At 38.2% G+C, this 22,432-nt stretch overlaps 3 protein-coding genes across 3 annotated transcripts in view; 1 reads left to right on the top strand and 2 right to left on the bottom strand.

The window, feature by feature from the left end:
* The first annotated feature begins 599 nt into the window (after positions 1-599).
* Positions 600-7,114, top strand: gnsa (glucosamine (N-acetyl)-6-sulfatase a). Its single transcript, XM_081364206.1, has 14 exons — positions 600-1,155; positions 1,294-1,353; positions 1,500-1,706; positions 1,838-1,903; positions 2,727-2,825; positions 2,916-3,083; positions 3,622-3,704; positions 3,787-3,905; positions 3,990-4,093; positions 4,166-4,267; positions 4,403-4,513; positions 4,610-4,720; positions 4,809-4,969; positions 5,053-7,114. Exons 1-14 carry the CDS (start codon positions 979-981, stop codon positions 5,126-5,128), a joined length of 1,644 nt encoding a protein of 547 aa, XP_081220332.1. The 5' UTR covers positions 600-978; the 3' UTR covers positions 5,129-7,114.
* On the bottom strand, positions 6,465-12,763 carry LOC308690011 (adipocyte plasma membrane-associated protein). Its single transcript, XM_081364207.1, has 9 exons — positions 12,301-12,763; positions 10,686-10,775; positions 10,447-10,568; positions 10,270-10,368; positions 9,609-9,761; positions 8,663-8,775; positions 8,428-8,588; positions 8,154-8,352; positions 6,465-8,079 (listed from the first exon to the last, which is right to left on the bottom strand). The coding sequence occupies exons 1-9, from the start codon at positions 12,438-12,440 to the stop codon at positions 7,873-7,875; spliced, it is 1,284 nt and encodes a 427-aa protein (XP_081220333.1). The 5' UTR covers positions 12,441-12,763; the 3' UTR covers positions 6,465-7,872.
* A 3-nt stretch (positions 12,764-12,766) lies between these two features.
* Positions 12,767-22,432, bottom strand: part of rassf3 (Ras association domain family member 3) — a 35,298-nt gene continuing 25,632 nt past the window's right edge. Inside the window, exons 3-6 of the mRNA XM_081364208.1 lie at positions 20,885-20,992; positions 19,424-19,679; positions 16,533-16,648; positions 12,767-15,428 (exon numbers count right to left, since the gene is read on the bottom strand). Coding sequence (XP_081220334.1) covers positions 15,279-15,428; positions 16,533-16,648; positions 19,424-19,679; positions 20,885-20,992 — 630 coding nt within the window. The 3' untranslated portion in view covers positions 12,767-15,278. The remainder of the gene's footprint in view (positions 15,429-16,532; positions 16,649-19,423; positions 19,680-20,884; positions 20,993-22,432) is intronic.

Below are 22,432 nucleotides of genomic sequence, written 5' to 3'. Positions count from 1 at the left end.
ATATATGTATATTGTATATGTATTTAATTATACATTTGCTGTTTGTTCAAATATATGTTTGTATGTTTTCAAATAGGCTACGCTATATATTTGAATGGATTACATATATAATATATAGGTCTGCTGTGTGTGTGTTTTATATTTTACATTGTTTACATTTTCTTGCGTGAAAATCTGGATTGAAACATGAAACTGCATCCTTCTTACATTAATGTTGTAAAACACATTGTAATTACAATACTTAAAAAAAATACAACTTTTGTAGGCCTGACGGAGATTTGAGTGGGGAAAACAAATAAAAAGAGACGATATTACTGTTTAATCAAAATTGTGAACATTTATAGACAGTGTAGTTTGTATTTTTGTGTTTTAAATTTAGTTTTTTCTCCTGTCCTTAACTTCAACCTGCCAAGGGACTACGCATGAAAATTAGCCAGTGTTGGCTAAATCTAGCGCTTTTACATACTACGTATTATTAATGTGTATTGTCCCTGATAAATACATAAACAAACAATATAAGCCATAAAACAGAAATTGCATGAATGACATCATCCCTTAGACGAGCGTAAACATCAGCTGACCGGGGCTTCCGCCTCTCCACATGACTGGAACTGAGGAGAGAACAGTATTAATCTTACTATGGCGACGGGTATTTTTATGAATATTCATGATGCAAAGCGTCTGATTGGCTGTAAGGCGGACGTTGGTAGGTGGGCGCTAGTCTGCTGGCGAATTAGCGAATCCTTCCATTCTGAAGGCTTGGCTTATGAATATAAATTAGGCTACGTGACTAGACGCCACAACAGGGTAACCAAGCAAAGTCAGAATGTCTAATTAATATTCATGAGTCAAGACGTCGCCATAGTATGATTCGTAATTTCGTACACTAGACCAGGAAAGCTAACTGCTCTTCTAAAGCAGCGTTTCCCATAACAGTATTTCATGCTTTTATCGCAAGAAAAGGTCCTCGTTTAGGCCATGGCTTTATTTGTTTTTAATTCGGCGTCAAAGATGGTTTCTCCGTTAGTAATGTTACATTTTATTCTCATCTGCGTCACTTTGCATTGCAACAATCTGGCCGCGGCTAAAATGAATCCCAGACCCAACATTGTTTTAATCCTGACTGATGATCTGGATGTCTCCATCGGCGGAATGGTGAGTACATTTTCCGAGAAAAGAGTTTTATTGTTGCCATTCTCAATGGTCGTGAATTCCTCCATGCATTTTACTTTTAATATTGTTGCTGAGTAAATGAGCTACATCATCATTATCTTGGCATCTTTCAATGCACAGATCCCTTTAGTGAAGACTAAAAAGCTGATTGGTGATGCTGGAATAACCTTTACAAACACGGTGAGTTGAAATTGTGCTAAACTGTTTTTTGCATAAGAATATTTCTAAGTTTATTATCATGGATCAACCAGTATGCATGTTTGCCATTGCATCAATTTGCACAGCATCTCCTAACAACACTTCTTGTCATTTCTTCTCTCTCCCAGATGGTTGCCAGTCCTCTTTGCTGCCCCAGCAGGGCGAGTATCCTGACGGGCAAATACCCCCATAACCATCATGTCGTGAACAACACGTTGGAGGGCAACTGCAGCAGCACAGCGTGGCAGAAGACCCAAGAGCCCGACAGCTTCCCTGCCTTTCTTCAGAAACACGGCACGTATCAGACCTTCTTTGCTGGGAAGTATCTGAATGAGGTAAAGAGATACTGGGTGCTTTCATAAGGATAACCCTTTGGGGTGGAAAAACATTTTTATAGTCTTTATGTCATACTGCCAGCCCTGAATCAGCTGATAGCACATCATCCATGTGTGTTTCTCTGCTTCAGTACGGCAGTAAAAAAGCTGGAGGAGTGGAGCACGTTCCTCCGGGCTGGGACCACTGGTTCGCCTTGGTAAGAAAAAGACAGAAGCCGATCATGCTTTTTTTTTTTTTTTACCAGAGTTTCAGGGTTGTCGTGTACACAGCGAGCTTTGAGGGTCACAAGTAGATGACGTTAATGATTTAGGTGAGATGGCAAGCGGGAACACGTTGACAAGCCTGTCAACCTTTCCCATGAGCCCTGCAGAAGTCTAATTTTAGCTGGAAGGTTATGAAAACAGTAGCCTAAAATGTAGCATGTTTGTGACGCTGCTACAAGAACTCAAGCAAATGTAGGCACAGAAATTAATCCAGTAGAGAAAAGGAATGTTCTCTGGAGCCATGCTGTTTATTCTTTTATTAGCAGCTCCCACAATTCAAAGCTCATGGTGTCTTTGAGAGCAGATTGTAGGTCTCTGTGTCATATACACACACACAAATATATCTAAATACACACATATACTGTAATATATACATACACACACACACCTTTTTCCCCCCCTTAATTTTCCCCTTAAATTAATTTATTTTATGTTTATGTCTATATATATATAAATACCCCCATAACATATATAGACATAATAGACCTATATATATATATATATATATATATATATATATATATATATATATATATATATATATATATATATATATATATTTGTAATTCTATATATTCTTTAACTTTTATTTATTTTATATATATATTTTTTCTGTGAAGCTGAATATATATATATATATATATATATATATATATATATATATATATATATATATATATAATTTGTATTTATTTATCCTGAGACCAGATTTATTTGGAGTGAAATCTTTTTGACGATTTTAACATGTTCCTACAGGAGAGAAACTCCAAGTACTACAACTACACACTGTCTGTGAACGGCAGGGCGCAGCGGCATGGACAGAACTACAGTGAGGATTACCTTACGGATGTTCTGGTAAGAGCAGATCTCGCCTGCTTTCACGACATTACATAAAACCTTACGCAACAGAAGTTAAGTGGCTTGTACACGTCTGATTCCATCCAGGCCAATATTTCCATCGACTTCCTGGAAAACAAGTCTAACCGCAGGCCTTTCTTCATGATGGTGTCCACTCCGGCCCCGCACTCACCCTGGACGGCCGCTCCTCAGTACGAGAGCAGTTTTCCCAACGTCAAAGCGCCAAGAGACCCTAACTTCAACATACATGGAAAGGTACGGGCCTGATGTGTATGGGCTTTCTCACCAGGTAGTTACAGGAACTCAGTTATAGGAACTAGCCATCAGGGCAGTCCCCCAAGAACAAAACTTTCCCCTAGGTTCATTTTCATGGTTGCATTCGCACCACCAGTAGGAACTCTTAAGTGACATAAGCAACACAAGTGTGATGGACTTAGGTGTCTGTCCATCTATCACTGTTCTCCATGTTAGTGGAGTAAGTATATGTAAACTGTGTGTTTACACTGCTTTTTAAAAATACCGGTGTAGGGCATGTGTTCAGCCAATCAACGTACACTTACTTCACTGGTAGTTTCTATTGTGCTGGGTTAGACCCTGCTCTGAAGTAGGAGCTAATTTAGCCCCCCGAAAAGGCGTTCCTAGAACTAAAATCCTGCAGGCCGAACACACCAAAAAGCAGGTACTTCCGTCAATAGTTATTGGAACGTTCCTCTGGTGCGAAAGCTCCTTTAGATGTTCTGATTGGATGGTGCATTTTTGTGCATATCTGACAGCATTTAAACCTGATTTTTAGGACAAACACTGGCTCATCAGGCAAGCAAAGACACCCATGACAAACTCTTCAGTGGAGTTCTTGGATAACGCCTACAGAAAACGGTATTCAGATTTTTTTCCCCAACTTAAAATCATTTTAATACTGCACATGATGTAATGCGGTACTGTTGGTCTGTTCCACTAGGTGGCGTACTTTACTATCAGTAGACGACCTGGTGGAGAAAATGGTGAAAAAGTTGGAGGTCAGAGGAGAGCTTAGCAACACCTACATCATTTTCACCTCCGACAATGGTTACCACACAGGTACATGATGAGTTTAATAGTGAAGAAATTTTCTTTCACTCGACCTGTGTTTTATTTTTTCACGTGTCCGTTTCTTCCTCTCAGGCCAGTTTTCTCTTCCAATGGACAAGAGGCAGCTCTATGAATTTGATATCAGAGTTCCTCTGCTGGTGCGAGGGCCTGATATCAAACCCAATCAGACAAGCCAGGTAATATAAGCTTTTTTTTTTACATATTTTTTTGCTTTTTGTGTGTCATTAGTAACATATCTGTTTTAACAGTTACTCATAGCAAATGTGGATTTGGGTCCAACGATTCTGGACATAGCAGGATATAACGTCAACGAAACTAAGATGGACGGGATGTCATTTCTACCTATCATGGTAAATCCTGTTTGAACTTTGAACTAAATAAATAAATGCATTTAAGTATTGGCATTTCTGTTTTGTTTTTTTCTTGCTACATGTACAGTATAATTAATAAAAATTCTGAATAAGTTTGCATTTGATTTGTTTCAGATCGGTAAAGGGAACAGCAGCACATGGAGATCTGATGTACTGGTGGAATATGAGGGAGAAGGAAGCAACATCTCAGACCCAGCCTGCCCCCTGCTGGGCCCCGGGGTCTCGGTGAGGGTCTGCGTGCTACAAATAAACAGTCATTACGGTAATCGCAAAAAATGAGTGCTACAGCACAGCTGTTTCTTTTTTTTTTTTTTACTGCAGGAGTGTTTCCCCGACTGTGTTTGTGAAGACTCGTACAACAACACATACGCCTGTGTTCGCACATTATCGCAGGCCGCCAACTTGCAGTACTGTGAATTTGATGACAACGAGGTAAAAAAGAAATCAAAAATCGATTTGCTCCAACTTCTATTAAATATATTATACTGTAATAGTAATAGCTCACTGTGTTTGCTTGCAGGTGTTTGTGGAGGTGTATAACCTGACAGCAGACCCCTTTCAGTTGAGTAACATCGCCAAAAGCATTGATCAGGAAGTCCTGGAGAAGATGAACCACCGTCTAATGATGCTGCAGTCCTGCTCGGGACAGTCCTGCAGAACGCCTGGCGTCTACGACTCAAAGTCTGTACTTCCTGATCATTTTAACGTTCAGCATTCAGTTAAAATAATTCAAACTTACATTTGGCCTGTCACTGTTCCACCAGGTTTAGGTTTGATCCTCGGTTAATGTTCAGCAGCCTCGTCCCTCACAGGAACAAACTACGACAGACGCTGAAGTAGAGCGTGGAGAGGATTAAAGGAAGAAGACCAGTGAAGGGAAAGAATAAAGGGCACTGAAAAACAAGCCCTGATGTTTATATCCTGACGTTCTCCCAAAGATGCCCAGTCTCTCCTCCTCAGATGAGGTCATCGGGGTGCGCCAGGATACCAAACAAACTAGACACTTTCAGACAGGACGGCCCATCTCATTCCATCAGATCCTGACAAACTACCAGCTGACAGACATCTGTGAGAGCATCATATTCCTGTTTGTTCTGAATTAATCTTGCTGCTTTGACTTTAACAATAGCACTGAACATTTCAAATACTGTCTTTTCTTTTTATTCATGTTTTGTAGATTTAGTTTTACTTTTGCTTTAAACACATGTACAGTTTTGAACTTGAGCTCGAATTTTGAGGAAATTGTTTGATTGTTTGTTTGCCAGATGTGTCTGAAACATTTCACTCCACATATTTGTTTTTTTTTTTTTTAAAAAGAAGGCCTTCATTTCTGGTCAACCGCAAGGATATAAAGTGGATTTCTCATTCTGGTTTAAAAATGGCAAATGGTAAAAAGAAATAAATTGAGAACAGCCACAATAGAAATATATACAACTGCATGTTCATCAGACTTTAATGATAAACACTTTCAGGCCCAAAGTACCATATAAACTGAACTACTATTTTTCTTCTATTAAAATATCCCCTTTTCAGTTCCTGTCACTTGCATATGGCTGTGTTTGGACGTATATTTTACTTGAGTAATACCACAACAAAATGATTTACTAACTAAGTGCAAATATTGTATTTAGCATTTCATTGTTGTAGTTAAACTGTTATTTTTCTTATCATTTCTTGCGTTTTGTGTCAGTTGTGAATGAGCCAAAGGTGTGGATCACAGCAGGTCATTGAAAATCATCTGACATTGTTTAGCCTCAGTTTAGTACATGACAATTTTTGAGGGAAATCCTGTGCTTGGGTTGCTGTCGCTTTGCTCTCGAATATGTTCACAGCAACCCAAACTTGAAGCATTAAGGGACCGTTTTACTTTCAGACTACTACGCAACCTTCAACAATCTTCTGCTGGAATTGGCAATATCTCAAATCACCCAAAATGATCTGAGAAGCGGTGGACATGCATAAGAAGTGCGTTTGAAAAGTTCTTTCTCACAATACTTCAATATATCTGTTTAGTGAAGCACTTTCCAGTCTGTGATCAACATGTCTGACATGTTTTGCACATAAATCTTTCATTATATTTGTTAGTAGCATTGCTATGGTTGGTGTGGACTTTTGTCTTGTGTGTTTGATTGATAAAAGCATTCTGAAAATATTTTTGTTCCTGTCGTTTTTTTTTAATGTATTTTAAAATATTTCAAAAGAATAAACAGGACAATTGATTTGGCTCACAATGACATGATTATTAAATAATCTAATAGCAACAGTTAAAAATCAATACATGTTCAGTATATTAGTGCGATACATACATGATACATTTTTTAATGTTTTAAAATTAAAAAAACATATTTTGGGTTGTTGCTTGAAAGTTCACTACCCTGAACTTTCATGTTATTTCTATGTTTTGCATTACCGTTGCATAGGAAAACCATGTGTTCATTTTTAAATGGGAACAGCTATGCTTATATTTCTATGACCAATGCATTTTGCAGTGCAGAAAATCATAAAAACAAAAGAGAATGTGATGCTTCCCCTTGACTACCAATACAGTTAAAAGGTCTGTGTTAGACAAACTATAATGGCTTAACTATACTTAAAGAGGCCATTTTATGTCATTTTACAAAAAAATAGGTTGCTTGAATGTTTTCTTATATTGCTGCAGCGCCTCTCTTCCCAGTCAGTCGGTTTAGTCTCTATTAAGCTCCTATTCCAAAAGCAAAAATGTGCTCTGATTGGTTGGCTGGAGCAGTGTGTTGTGATTGGTCAAGCGCTGAGTGTGTTTGGGAAATGTCACGCCCCTTACAATAAACACACTACTTAACTAACTCAACCAAGCCTCGCCCCTTTATTCTGAGTATGCCTTAGGAATTATGTAAATGTTGTGACGTGTTCGTTCCCAGAAGAAAAATCAAGATTAATGGAGGCGTTTCAGGGATTTCAGAAACAGTGCGCTCTGGTATAAAGAAGAACTCCCTTTGGAGGGACTTTGTGCTTTGTATCTTTGCAGACCTTTGTCATGCTCAAACAGCAACATTGATTACACACTTAAGAAAGTTGTTAAAAGAATTGTAAATAACAGCATAATCGGTCTAGCCTGGCTCCGCCCTCCTACGTACTTCCACTCAATTTTCATTTTTCTTCAGTACTCCGTCTGGGTTTGCGGTATATTCGTGGGTTTTCTCTGGAGGAAGTGGCTGAGAGCGATGATGTTGAGGTCGTGCGCTAGTTTGAGTTGTAGGGTTACGTCACGACCCAACGTTAGCGATTGGTTACATCAGATCCAGAGTGGCTTTTGAGCAGATCCAATAGTTTTAAACTTCAACAGAGTACCCGCCTTCAAGGAAGTTAACGCTTGTCAATGGAGAGTGGCCAGACTCTCTGTACAAATGAAATGTACGAGAGTCTGGTTGGACCAGGCTATAATAGGTCCTCTTTAAATAACAGAATTCACAGTTATGACGATATGTAGTTTTCTCACAAGGCTTTAGTGCATTGTTAAAATGCAAATAATTTTACATTATCTACGAAAGGTTATCGAAAGTCCTACTTTCCCCATGTTTATGTCCACTTGTAAGAGAGCCAGACGGTCAGCTCCACTCCTCCAGCACAGGAAGAAACGGCAAGTCAGTGCTGCCAAGATAGTAGTGCGCCCCCTGCTGGAAGACATCGCTGACGGCCCACGTCAGGCTGCCCGTGGGGTCGTGTAGGCTGTCAATCACCTCTCCATCAGGCCCCAGCTCCAAAATCAGCCCGTACTTGGGCAACAGAACGTTGTACCAGCTGAGAGGAATGAGCTGCAAGAGGGTTCACCATTAAGATTTCACTTCTGTCACTGCTGAACTGCTCTACATATTTAAGACTTACCCACCTTTACGATGAAACGCTTAAGAGCAGGGTACGGACCAATCAGATCCAAGAATGGTGGGAAAAGTCGGCCGTGGAATCTAACGGTGGTTATGCCCACCAAAAATGTGCCACGGTCACTGAGGCGGATGTTATCAGGATAACCAATCATGTTGTTCAGGACGGTCTCCTTAGTGCCCGCTTTAGGTCCTTTCAACCAGAACCTGAGAAACAGGAAGGAAGATTTCCTCAGGATCCTTTAACATTCAGATATATAAAAAAAAATTAAAAGCTCTTACTTAATAATGTGTCCGATACTAGTCTCGGCCAGAAGCAGGAAGTCCTCATCAGGTGAGAAGGCAAAGCCATTAGGCATGTAGAGAGAATCCAACACTGTCCGAACGTCACCGGTCACGGGGTCATACGAGAGAAGGCGACCCAGTTGGTTCGTCTCCAAAACCTGCAGAGAGAACCAGCCTTTAGTGCAGGTAATATGACCAATGTTCATGCCCTGCTCTTCTGTCGCTCACTCACCTCATAACGGACATGACGTCTTCCCCATTTACTGCTGGAGTCCGTGAAAAACACGGTTCCATTTTTAGAAATCTCCAGACCGTTTAGAAAGCCAAAGGGAATCCCATCAGCTCCTTATAAGAAGAATGTGAAGGGGTTGTTTAAATATGATGCTCTTTCAAATTGCAGGATTGGAATCATAGTAAATATGTTTTTAGAAAGTCTTCAACTTTACGCAAAGCAGCAAGTATTAAGTACATTGAGATAAACACTGAGATATGTGCAAGTATAGTAGTGGCCAATAGTGATTTTCACGCTTTATCCAAATATTATGAAAAATGTGTTAAAGATTTTTCAAGCATATTGCAATATTGAGGACTAAATCAATATACTATATACTATGCATATAGTCAATTGTTTTATTTGTGATAACGCAATGAAACATGACAAATTGTGCAGACATATTATTTGGCCAGGCTGTCATACAAAGAAATTATGAAAACATGCAAAAACAAGAGAAAACCAACGAAATATTAATAAAGGATTATGTTGTAGTCAATGTATGCTTTTTTTTTTTTTTTTTTTGCATGTAGTTTGGCTTTTTCAGATAAATAACTTAACCAAGTGTAGTCTTTTGTTCCTCCTTCATATTTAAAAAATCATATTCTCATATTTTGGTGGTTTAATCAAACTCTTAGGGTCATTAAAAACAAATTCCCCCTCCAGACACCACTTTTGGCCACAACTGTATAATATTAGTATATATATGTATATAAAAGTTTTTGCCGGCCTTTAGGAGTTTACAGCTCAACAAAGCAAAAAAGCTAAAATTTAATTGAGAAGAAAATATATAGTAACTTGAGATAAAAATGGACTATGGATTTTGACACTGGCCAAAGCAACCAAAATGTTGTGAAAAGCTTTTTGAGACATTTGAAAGCGCACACTAAGTCAAATGTTTACAGACCCTCTTTGCTGGAATGTAGCAATGTCTTCTCTCCAGTCCAAGGGTCAACTTTGAAAAGACCCTGGTAAGAGTCAGCCACGATAAGCTGCCCGTCACGGTCCAATTGCAGACCATGTGGACGCCCGCACACCGGCTCATAGTCCATACATGTGCCTATGTGAAGAACAAAATGGCAATTATGCAAATACAGCATGATATCTTACAGTCTCTGTACCAGGAAAACAATGGTATCTACTAACCGACAGGCACATTTTGCATTCTGCTAAATGACTCACTAGAGAATACATTTGCCCACCTGAATTTTTAAAAAAGCTCTGGCTTGGTTAAATATAGTAAGATTAAAGGGAGGCATCAAATGTTCTAATGAAGACATCTGCATTCAAGACTCTTTTGAACAGCCGAGCCTTTGATACAACAAGTCTTTGTGAATCACTTCAGCATGTCTAATGTGTGATGGCAGAAGGACACAGGGACTGTCGGGTTTTTCCACACGTGTCAAGCCGGTGAACGCCTCCATAACAGCCGATACATATTCATCCAGCCACAGACGGCCCGTGAAGTGCATAATGATTTACACTATATGCAGCTAAACAGCAGCATGGATTCAGGTACAGTTGCTTCAGCATTTTCTAGTCTTCTGCTGGTGCAATGGTGGATTTACCACATTCAGGGATGTTCTGGCCCATCTGAGTGATGAAAGTGAGGGATTCCTTGTTGATTCTCCACAGCTTCCCATCAACAGTCCCCGTGTAGATGTTTCCTTGAGAGATGCAATGAAGAGATCAAACCTGACTGTATTTCTCAACAACAAACAGACCAGAATACAAGACTAGCTCACCGTTCTGGTCTGCCGTGAAGGACTCCGGGCCTTTGAGTTGACCAGAGAACAGCCGTCGACCTCTCTGTAGACGTGTGTTCACTGCAAGAGGGCCGTCCAGAGCAGGCGGGGGTCCCTCAAATCTGGAAAACGTTCATCAGCGGGAAAACACACAAGACTGAAATCTCTTTGGAGATCGATTTATGCTGAATTGACTGCAAAGTAAAGAGATTTACAATGAAAAGGCAAGTGAGACTCACATGTACGGCTCAGGATCAATAGGGGAGGGAATGAGATACAAACCAACTGCAACTGCCAACAATACAACGCTTACAGAACTCTGCCCTAGCCTGCATAAATAAATACATGAATTTAATGGCAAAGACATCTCACAGATGTATGTCATTATGTAAATTAAAGAGAACATTCTGGACTTTTCTGCAATACCACATTTTTGGGGTTGTGGTCTATATTATTATATGATATTATATATCACATCATAATGTTAAAAAATAAAACGGATATAAGAAATTTAAATGACATAATATCAAAAATAGTATTTTTTTCATAATAATATTATTCAAATTAAATGTAATATTTGTATTAATTAAATATTACATTGATATAATAATATAATTATATATTTAATTTTATAATATTATATTAAAATGAATGTTAAATGGATCATAAAAGATACATGACATATCACACTATAATGTTAAAAATAAAAAGTATAAGAAAATTAAATTACATAATTTATCAAATAAAATTTGCACTTACATTTAGTCATTTAGCAGATGCTTTTGTCCAAAGCGACTTACAAATCATGACCAAATCATGAAGAGGCAAAAACAACGCAAGAAGTGCTCAAAATACAAAGTGCAGGCATTGCTCAGAGTAGCATAAGCCAGATAAGGGAGGATGATTAAGGGAAAAGGAAAGAATAATAATAATAATTTTAAAAAAATTATGAGATTAAGTGCTCACGGAAGAGATGAGTTTTCAGTTGTCTTTCGAATTAATTTGAATATACAATATTTTAATTTAAATGTATTTGAATTTGAATGTATTTGAGTGTAAAATAACAAAAATATTATTAATCGTAATAATATTAATCAAATTCAATGTAATATTGATTTATTATATAATTATATGAAGAGTGCAGATGCAAAAGCCTCTAAGTGCCAAATGAAATTTTCTTCTAGAATGATAAAGCTCGTATATTTAAGTTAAGTAATTTCACTTAAATGACAATTAATAGGTAATTTGCATTGCCATTTAAGTGAAATTATTGAACTTAATATACGAGCTTGATAAAAATGATCATTCTAGAAGAAAATTTCAGAATACATCTGAACTCTTCATATATTATATAATATTATATTCAACTAAATATGATCATAATAATAAAATAACTAATGCTGGCATTCCGGATGCTACAAACCATCAAAATATAATAGAAATAGATTTTGTGAACATGTGCAAAGTAAATAACTTTTATATATTTATTTATATATTTAAATATATTTCGAGGCAGCACACAGACTCGCGCGTGTTATCTTTCTTTATTGAGTAATAGGGACATCTCATAATCAGAGGTTGTTAAATAATGTTTCATTAACACGAAAGATACGAAAGAACAAAAGAAAGGCGATTTTCTTCCTAAATAACAGAAATAATCGGCATTATTCACCACAGCTCAGCGCTTTCACCCGTGGAGAGTTAAGAGTGTGTTAGTAGCCTAACGTTACTGCGTCCAGAAGTGAACAACAACGAAAAGTCGTCGTTTATTTATCACCCAAAGTGAGCGTTTGTACGTTCCTTCGTGATTAATAGATTTTCTGGATTTAAAAATTTTTTGCTTAAAAAACTTACATGGTTATGTCGTGGAGCCTTTTTGATAGTTGTGTAAGTTCAGCGTGTGTTCCAGGACGCCATGAAAGAAGTGTTCGGTGAGTCAGCGATGAGTTCAGCGATGAGGACATTAACACGGGTTCATATAGAGGGCACATCATTCACGTGTGGGGCTGCCATGAGCACGTCTCGACTCAATCACATCTTTACAGTTTAACGTGATGTTGAAAGCTAGTAAAAGGGCTAATAACTGTTGGTGTGACCCTGTGCACAGTGTTCCCTTAGGGTAGGCTACTTTGAAGGGGGTGAAAACGTGTTTAATGGCAAATGTGTTGGAGATTATTAGAAATACCAGCTTTTTGAGATTATGCCAAAAGTGAGATCAAGTCTAAATCCAAAAGGAGTTTCTTCTCTCACACACACACACACACACACACACACACACACACACACACACACACACACACAGATGACGGACAGCTGCAGTGAATTGAGAAACATTTAATCTTTATTTAAAGAAACCATGTCTTCAAAGGCCACGATTGGTAACAATACAAACCCTCAAAGAACCTCCGTCATTGTCAAAAATGCATGACATGTGGACTCATTTGGATTCTAAAAATGCATATTTAGTGAAGCTTTTCTAAACCTCTCGAGGACAATATTCATGCCACTTCTCGCTTCATCTTCGATAAATGAAACTTACATCATTCATTAACATCCACAAAACCACGTAACTTAAAACTGTGGAACAAAATGAGAATTTTTGGCAAATACAGAGTATGGGATTCGTGAGCAAACTATGTCTAACTATGTTGTTAAACAGAAAGATCAACAGCACTGGCCTGTGATGTCCTAAAACAGCCATAAAATATGCATGAATTAATATAACACATGCACGTATACTTAAAAGTATTGAAGCAGTTCACTCGTATCCATACCACTTTACTACACATGAATACAGTTTAACATTCATTCACAGTCTTACTCTACAAACAAAAGCTTGTATATGAAAAAAAAAATTAAAATCAAGTACTGAAACAGCTTTATTTAAAAATTACAAATAAAAATCACACAACTGAGCTTCCACTAGATGCAATGCCGTTTAAAAATAGTGGAAGACAATAGGCATCTGATGAAGACTAATAAAACAAAATAACTCCCTGAATTAAAACAAAGTGCCCAAAAAGCATTTATAAAATTACTGGTCTTATTCCCCTGACATATCCTCTTCGATTGTATATATTGAGACTCTTGTGATGTTATTTTCACACAAAATTAGTCTAATTTATATTTACCCCAGTGTTTACAATTAAAGTTGCCATGGTAAAACCATTGGACAAGATAGATACTGTAATTTAACCTCAGTTTATTGAGGTGTTCAAACTGATTGCGCCAGGCAACTTGTTTCAAACTTAAATTAAACTATGCATTTTAATAATATCTTTGGTTAGAGGTTATAAAACCAATAATAATAAAGAAAAAAAGCACACAATCTGTGTCTAAGACAATTGAATTAACTGACACAGGTGAGACATAAGACTGCAGAGATGTAGTTACAGCAGTTGGTCACAAGGTGTCGCTACCTCGCTATGCATGTGTCACAATATAATGTTGCAGTACCCTTCAGGAAACCGTCATGCAGCACTAGCATACAGAAATTCAAATATAAATGTGTATACATATTAAACCACCTACTGATACACAAGTATCATTTAAAATCATCGCCATTAGTGTTGACCTTGAGAGCTGTTGTGACAAAGTAGCACTGACCATTAATGTGTCTGCGTTTATTTTACTGTACCTCACAACGGTAACATTTCAGCTACATCACCGTGCCATGAAGAAATGCGTGTAAAATAAACTTTTGGCAGAACTTTGTATCCTCCTGCTACAGCAAATCGGATCAGTGTGATTGTACATATTGTTCATGAATCACAGAAAGAAAGGACGATCACACTGCAAGTACAACTTCTAAATCTACCATTTTCAGGCTGTAGCATCAAAACAAACAACTTCATTGCTTATATATTCAGTCATTTGTCCCAAAGATTTCCTCTTGAACTCATTTTCCAGGGTTGATGAGATCACTGAACAACGAATGCCCCGTTGACTGATGAACTGCTCAAACCAGAGGCCATCACGACCCATCATTCACTGAGAAAGAGCGCCTGACCCTGACCAACATCAGCCCGCTCTGCGTGACACTTCCCACATACTTTCAAACATCCTCTAAGCTCCTCTTTCCAACTTCCTGAAATCCGTTCGGTTCCAAATCCAGCACATCACCTAAGAATCCTTATGCATACCTTTTCTGATTTAAAATAAACACAAGTTTGGTTTTTAATTTGCATTTATGCCATCCATCCAGCAAGTAATGATTATGAAATGCTACATTGCTTTAGTCCCCATTTCCTGCCCCTACATCACATTCAAAATTCTCCATCACAAACATACTCTTCCAGTCTTTGTCACGTGCTACGTTTGTCCTCATTTTGTCAACAGCACATCAAATGCCAACACTATCTTTGGTAGGGCACATTATGAGTCAATTGGTATTTAATATAAAACAAAAATAATCCCCAATCCCATCAGTTTCTGGTCAATAATATATTTGAAATAAAATAAGACTCTTTCAGTAAAATAAACAAAAGAATAAAAACTTCACCCACATAAATTAAAACAACAAACAGAAATATTTACAAACCACAGCATCCAATAATTAAATAAAAAAACAATTTCACGTTTACATCATTCACAACTTCACGAGGTAAAAGAACAGAAAACATGAGAAATAACTGCGACGGTTGAAACTGTGAAAGATCACAAGAGGGCGGAAGGGTAAATATGGCACCTGAGGTGCATTGTGGGAGGTCAGTGCTCTCCTCCGAGTTTCTGAGACGGGTGTCTACTTGGCACAGTGACACCTGATAGTGTTCATTACAGACAGTGACCACTAGAGGCAGCAGTGCTGCAGTTCTTCTCTCAGCCGGTTCGCTTTAGCCTGGGCCGCCCGCTGCTCTCATGGCCTCGTCCAGTTTCTCTCTGTAGGTGTTGTAGCGCTTGGTTATCGAACAGATCTGGTCCTGTTCCTCTTTTTCCAAGATGCGGAGGAAGTTATGCAGTTCGGGGATGGAAAAGGCGTCCCACTGATGAATGAGAGGAAGATGGGTGTCATAATTCCATCATTTTATTCATTTATTTATAAAAAGAATTTAATGCCATGTCAGCATCAAGGCTATCCTCATGGCAATAACAAAGTGAAAAAAAAAAAAAAAAAAGTCAAACAATTAACAAAAAACTACCGTTTAAAAATGTGGGGTCAATGAATGTTTTTGAAGGAAGTCTCTTATGCTCACCAAGGCTGCAATTATTTGATCAAAAATACATCACAAAACAGTGAAATATTATTACAATTTTCTTTTATGTTGTGTTCCTGTTATGCAAAGCTGAATTTTCAGCATCGCATGATCCTTCAGAAATCATTGTTGACTTTTATTGAAAATGGTTGTGCTGCTTAATATTTTAGGGAAACTGTGATATATTTTATTTTAAGAATCTTTGATAAATACAAAAAGTTCAAAAGAACAGCATTTATTTGAAATAGAACTTTACTTTCACTTTTGATTCATTTAATGCTTTGTTGCTGAACTTCTAAAAAAAAAAAAAAAAATCTTACTGACCCCAAACTTTCAAATGATAGTCATTTAAGATGGATACAAGACAAAAATTCTTAAATACTCTGGGTTCGGGCCAATTTCCGAGCTCAGAGCCCTTCCCCGGACAGCACGCATAAACCTTTATCTAATTATATGCAAGTGTGAACTCGTGAAATAACCAATGTGAATCTTTGAATGGCGCAAATGGCTTTCATTCATTTCAGATTCACTGTAAGATAGAAACTAGGGATGCACTCATACCGATCCATATCCGATACCTACATTCTGAATGTCTGTCGATACCAATCCGATACCAGTGCTGTTTTTTTTCTTGGATCATCGTAGAATATCTATACTACTGTGTGTGTGTGTGTAACTGATGATCAATCTTTTATGTGTTAAACACAACCCACTAAATACCAGGAACGTTACTAGACCTATTTTAGGGAGGCCTAAAAGATTCATTAGTTCCCCCAAATAAATCAATATTATCAGTCAACATTTTCTCAGAATTTGTTTTGATTTGTTTTTCTGTCAACCATTCCACCGCATCTTAAAACTTCTTACTGGGCGTAAAACATATAGAAACCTTACCAAGACTTCACCGGTTTGCTGCTCCTTCAGGACGAAGCTGAGCGTGTCAGTGCTGGGTCCCGCCACCAGACGCAGGAACAGAGGGTGTTCTTCCTCTGACAGCTTACAGGTGTACACTGCACACACACAGACACAGAACGCACACTATTACCATCACAGACACTTCATTCACATGTAAAAATCAGGCAAGAATTAGGGATGCATGAGGATATTTTTTCACCCTTTTTTTAGTGCCAAAGCTGTAACCTCAATGCATTCCGGGTCCATTTTGACCCAGAAGAGATCAATAACAATTGGAAAACTCTAAAAAACTACTCTTTAGGAGATATAACAAGGAACTTGATGAAATATTCTGAATACAATCCGAATAGTGATGCAGTCTGGAATTAAACCACACCATGTTGATTTGTCTGGCCAGAGGAGAACTGGTTTGTCGACTTTTTGCTTGCTTAGTCGAGGACACTTACTATTCGGCATTACATGAGAACTGAACTGAGCTGGATGATGACATCACTGTTTTCTCTAGAGCTGCTTTATAGATTTATTGAACTCATTTCATATTTGATGAACTTTACATAGTTATTGAACCAAAATTAATCAACACTTCTCTTTCTAGAGCTGCTTTACAGCCGAATTCAAATCTGTTTGCATCACTGAATCAATATTTTCCTGTTTATCACTGTACTAAGCTGCTTTAAAACAATCTGTATTGTATAAAGTGCTATATAAATAAAGGTGTCGACTTAAACAATTTAAAGAGGATGAATTTAGAAAGAAAACTTCTCAGACAGGGTTTCAGCACCAACAGTAATTGAGATCCACTCTGAAAAGTTGCACAAGTCAATTAAAGCACTTGCAATTGTATTATAATAATGGCCTGGCTGCCACACCACAAAGAGGAAGACAAACGTTAAACTACACACTGCTCAATGTTGATCTCACGCCAAATTTCACAGCAAAAACAAACTTTAAGCACGAAAAAAGGAAGAACACCACCTCAAATCAGGAACAAAAGTTAATTCTCTAGAACTGCTGCGTTTACTTAAGCATTATGGGAGATTTTCCTCCACCCAGAGTGTGGAAGAGGGCGCAGACCTGCATTTCTTCATTCTTGAGGAATCCTCTCATCTCACTTCCTGTTTAATGGGGGCTTCCTTACGCCTCTGGCAGGGGTTAATCAGAACATGCAGGGCTGTTATTATGTCTACACTAATGCGGTTGATTCATGCTCCTTTATAGGCCGTACCGCTGTGATATCACACATGAGGGTCTGTCTGTTTCTATAATGAGCTGTGAGATGGGAGTTTATCAGCATCTAAACTTTAGCATTTCTTAAAGTCATCTAGTCTAGACGGGTTGTTTAAGAACTCGACGGTCTCGTTACACGCATTAAAAACAGCTGTCAAACTCAAAGTCTTGCATATACGTCTCCTAGCATGTGCTGAGATCTCTCACGGTGGCGAGACCTCATGAAAATGCTCCGTCTCAGACGGTGGAGGGGAAAAAAACATCACTGTTCCAGACAGCCTTCTCAGCAAAATCCCCCCATTGGCAGAAGCACTTATTGGCTCCTACACACACACTCCTACAAAATAACTGAAGATGAGCGTAATATCTCCCTACAGTACTATGACAGTCAGTTCATCAATTCACTGCGACTGAACTGACTGTACCACAGCGAACCAAAATTATTTGCGTATTTGGATCAGTAACAAAATGTAGTATATTAAAAATAAGTACACATAAGATGGTTGCCTAGAGAATATTAGGTTTAAAAAAATGTGAAAACCTGAAAAGAACTGTGTATATATTCAAAATAATTATAAAAAGACAACTTAAATATATGAAATAAGAGGCGAAAATAAATTAATTAGTTAAAAAAAAATAGTATATGGATCTACTAAAGGTGGAGTTTTTTTCAAATAAGAATTATATAGATATATTACTTGACAGTTGGATTTAATGGATAATACATAATAATTTTGTAAATTATTTTTTTTTGTAATATTTAACATTTATATATTTCTTTTTTGGACATGATAAACAGTGATTTTTAAGTCATTTTGTTTTAAATGTGCAGTCTGAATTAAATGAGTTAAGATAAAAAGACTGCATTAAGGAAAATAATACTAAGATAACACATTTTCTCAACAAATATGCACAGCAGTGTAGTCTGATTCATTAATAAATGACTTATGACCCGATTCTTGTAATAATTATTTTCTGTCAAATAAACCGGAGCGCATTCCAACCCGACGCTCAGACTACAAAAAGCAGGTACTTAAAAATCACTGAGCCATATGTGTGTCTGGCTTCCTATTGTGTGTGTGACGTCAACGAGGGGCTCAGACAGTGGCTGGGGTCTGTCAGAGGAAGGAGATGGATAGGAAACACTTTGACATTATGGGAGGAAAAGCAATGCTCAGGAATTCACAGATTGATGTTGCTCTGGGAGCCTGTGACTGATCCAGCACTGAAAAAACTAAATAATAGTCACTAGTAAAGTTGGCCATCTTGACCCCTCCCAGCTCAGAATATCCCTGTATGGCGATGAAATGTGGGGAACGAGGCTGGTTACTATCTGCATTCAACAGGTTGGCACAGACAACAGCTGGTGTGTACGTGTGTTTACTACGCTGGCATGGTGTATTCTTGGCACACGCGTGCACATATGCTTACAGGCAACAGGACTGTCCTGTATCTGTGTGTGCCAGAATGTCAAGAACGTTCATAAATACACACACATTTCTGAGATTGTCTTATTTCAGGAATGCATCTGGTCCTGCCAAAACACATACACAAGGCGTCCTGAGTCATTACCACGCTAGTGCTAGTCTACCGTATGCACAAATACGCTGATGCATTTTCCACATTCATGTTCCGCGTCTCACCTTGGTCTTCTCTGCTGAAGCGTTTGAACAAGGCGAACTTGGCGGGGTTGTCGGCCACGGTGAACTTTTTCAGCATGGCTTCGATCACCTGTCGCACTGTGTTGGTGCTGCTGATGTGCAGGGTGTTTATGGAGCCACGCGGAAGGTAAAACGCCTCTTGACCTTTGACCCCTCCTGCCCCACCTCCTTTCACCGTGATGGGCCTCCGCAGGTCCATCTGCACCTTGATGAAGCCTGTGTACATGCCGCTAGAATTCTGGAGGACCGAGACAGAGCAAAGACACAGAAAAACATTCAGTTTTATGACTAAAAGAGCCTATTCTGATCAATGAGCACCAGTGTAGAGGGTTAGCTAACAACTAACTTTTCTCAAATGAGCATCAGTTTATTTTGACTAAATGCAACATTGCTGTTTTTAGGACAAATGTAAATCAAATGTATTTTCTTAATTAGTTTTGAGAAAGTCTGATTCATTTCAGCAAACCGGTTCCTTTCAGGCAGGCAATTTCAATTAACTGATTCAAAACAAAGTATATCATATATTATAGTTGTATTTAAAAGTAAATGTATGAGTAAAAGTATATTTTGCCCCAAATAAATTTTGCTAAATCAAATAGTCATTAATTATACGTTTTAAGGTTTAACCTTCTTTAAAGGACAGCTTAACTATAGAACTGCTTAATATGAGTAGTAGCTTGTAGCTTGACAAGCTTCGGTTTCAGAGCAGCTTCCTCAACACTGTTGAGCACATCTTGCAGTGTTATCTGACTGCGTCCAGATGGAGCTCAGATTTGAGGTTCTTCTGTCTGTAAGCTCATTAGTCCAAATGGCAGCCGAGACTGCAGGCTACAGGCGAGACACGGGGGGTGTAATTACAGCTCACACACCTCTGAAACTCAATGCATTGCTCTCTACCACACTGACACACAACCCTACTGAACACAGGCCTTAAACTTAATGATCCAAGACTGGATGCTTAATGAGTAAAATATCAGATATACTAATACAAAGTGTTTGTGCCACGTTGGCTTAGTCTAGTCCAGTCCAGTCCAAGTCTAAACAACACAAAAACAGTGTGCGATAAGCAGCTGCGATCTGGACAAAGGTACAGTGGTAAAGTCTGATGTTCTGACATCACAGTCCTTATGGCTGTCACATGATACATTAGGAGGCATGATAAACTGATTACGCCATGGGACAATGATGAAGCTTTTATTAAACTGACAAACATAAGTCTGAAAATTTGTCACATGACAAAAATGTCCTTCTGCAATATTGTAAAACAACTTTTAATCCATAATACATTCAGTATAATTCTAGATTATATTTTCTGGAAATCTAAGCTGACAAACTCTGATGTTCAGCTGTAGATGGAGAATGTGGATGGACTTTTGATTTTTGAAAATTTGTGATTAGATTATTTTATGACCTAATTGTAAAAAACAGAGATCATTAACTCACCAGTGTCATTTTAAAGTGGTCACGCGAGTCTGCATTGTACTGCTCGACCTTCTTTCTGATCTCCTCGTGAGTGAGATGAGTGCGCAGCTCTTTCTCTTTCTCCACATCCTGAAACACAGACAGTGAACATAAGCATTTAGCAAACGAAGGTCAGCACAGGTCAACCCGCAGCTTATTTTGACAGCAGAAGAGGTACAACTCCAGTCCTGCTGAATAATGGATCCATTCAAAGCAAAGGCTTCTTTGTCATGAGCCTGTTCCTGATACGGGAGCCCACATAGGCTACCCATCCTCTTAACTTGTGACATCCATGTGTAGCATAATGACAAATACAGATTATTCCAACACTTATCAGTTAGCTTCATCTGAGTATCCCACAGAAGATAGCAGCAGGATAAACAAATAATAGCATTTTCCATCTTTTTTTTATTTGTAATAGGCTATACATTTCAAATGCATCTTGTTCCTTAAGCCACCAAAATATGAACCCTTTAAGTATTTAAGTATTACTTTTCTGGAACAATGCAGCACTTGAAAGTTACAACCAGCAGAATATTGTATGAAACGTGCAGTGCACTTGGTCTTACATGGTCATTTCAGCAAGAACCTGATCCGTTTCATGAGCGCTCAAAGCTCAAAACAAAAGCATAGAGCCCCTTATAAGGAAACAGTCCTGGGCTGAAGTGACAACACACTGATGGACAAGGACCTTCTCAGCTAACAGAGTCCAGAGGCTGAAAACTGTGTGTGAACTGTTAAAGACAGTCGTAATTCCCCTCCTGCGAGGGCCAAGACTGCCTGAAGGGTTTGGAATAACAGGTGGTTTTGTGTTGCGTGCACTGATAATGAATGTTACAGTGCATGAGTCACACTGTTTTCATACCAAGAAAACATCTACTTAAAGGCTAAACACGTTTTAAAATTTCTGAGTTTACTATAAAGCCCTAAAGCTCTTAGAACAAACATGTTTCCGTGTAAAATTACAACACTTTTCAAAACTGACCTTTTAATTCTTGTATTATTCTTTCTTAAGTAAGTGCAGCCTGGATAACTGATAACAATTAAATATCTGTATTAAATTGAATTCATATTTAAGTTCACTTTATATTTTTATTCCCAGATAGGGTTTTTCCCATGCCGAATGTTAGCATGCTAAAGCAGAGCACCTTTAAGCCTTGATCAACAAATTCATCTTTAAAGCAACGCCAACAAAAGTATTGTCTCTAGTGTTCTCAGGATAAACAGACACCTTTTGTGTGCCCAATGAGACTAATCTTTAATGACAGAGCTTAGTCTGTCCTCTACTTTGGACGTGCCAACCGTCACACCAAGAAGGTCATTAGCTTAATCACGTCACCATCCTGACAAGCACAAATGAGAATGGAAAACAATACTTTCCAGACTTTCTTATAAAAGGATTCTGTCATGTGTTCAGATCAGACCAATTAACCAGAAGAAATACTCTTATATGAAGTCACAACTACAAGCCGAGAGCCCATTAATTCCCCATTCTCCACAACAAAAGCTGGTAAGAGCTTTTTAAATGAG

Source organism: Scardinius erythrophthalmus, assembly GCF_964197995.2.
Source record: "Scardinius erythrophthalmus genome assembly, chromosome: 4".
Classification (NCBI taxonomy): Eukaryota; Metazoa; Chordata; class Actinopteri; order Cypriniformes; family Leuciscidae; genus Scardinius; species Scardinius erythrophthalmus.
This window is presented reverse-complemented; position numbering and strand designations above follow the sequence as displayed.

What these genes read in the sequence shown, in the direction of transcription:
- gnsa (XM_081364206.1), top strand. Translation starts at nt 979, where the DNA reads ATGGCTTTATTTGTTTTTAATTCGGCGTCAAAGATGGTTTCTCCGTTA. An exon ending in AACCCAATCAGACAAGCCAG is followed by an intron (nt 4,094 to 4,165) that starts GTAATATAAGCT and finishes CTGTTTTAACAG; the next exon opens with TTACTCATAGCAAATGTGGA. An exon ending in TGCTGGGCCCCGGGGTCTCG is followed by an intron (nt 4,514 to 4,609) that starts GTGAGGGTCTGC and finishes TTTTTACTGCAG; the next exon opens with GAGTGTTTCCCCGACTGTGT.
- LOC308690011 (XM_081364207.1), bottom strand. Translation starts at nt 12,440, where the DNA reads ATGATGTGCCCTCTATATGAACCCGTGTTAATGTCCTCATCGCTGAAC. An exon ending in AGGCTCCACGACATAACCAT is followed by an intron (nt 10,776 to 12,300) that starts GTAAGTTTTTTA and finishes TTATTTATGCAG; the next exon opens with GCTAGGGCAGAGTTCTGTAA. An exon ending in TTAAGCGTTTCATCGTAAAG is followed by an intron (nt 8,080 to 8,153) that starts GTGGGTAAGTCT and finishes ACCCTCTTGCAG; the next exon opens with CTCATTCCTCTCAGCTGGTA.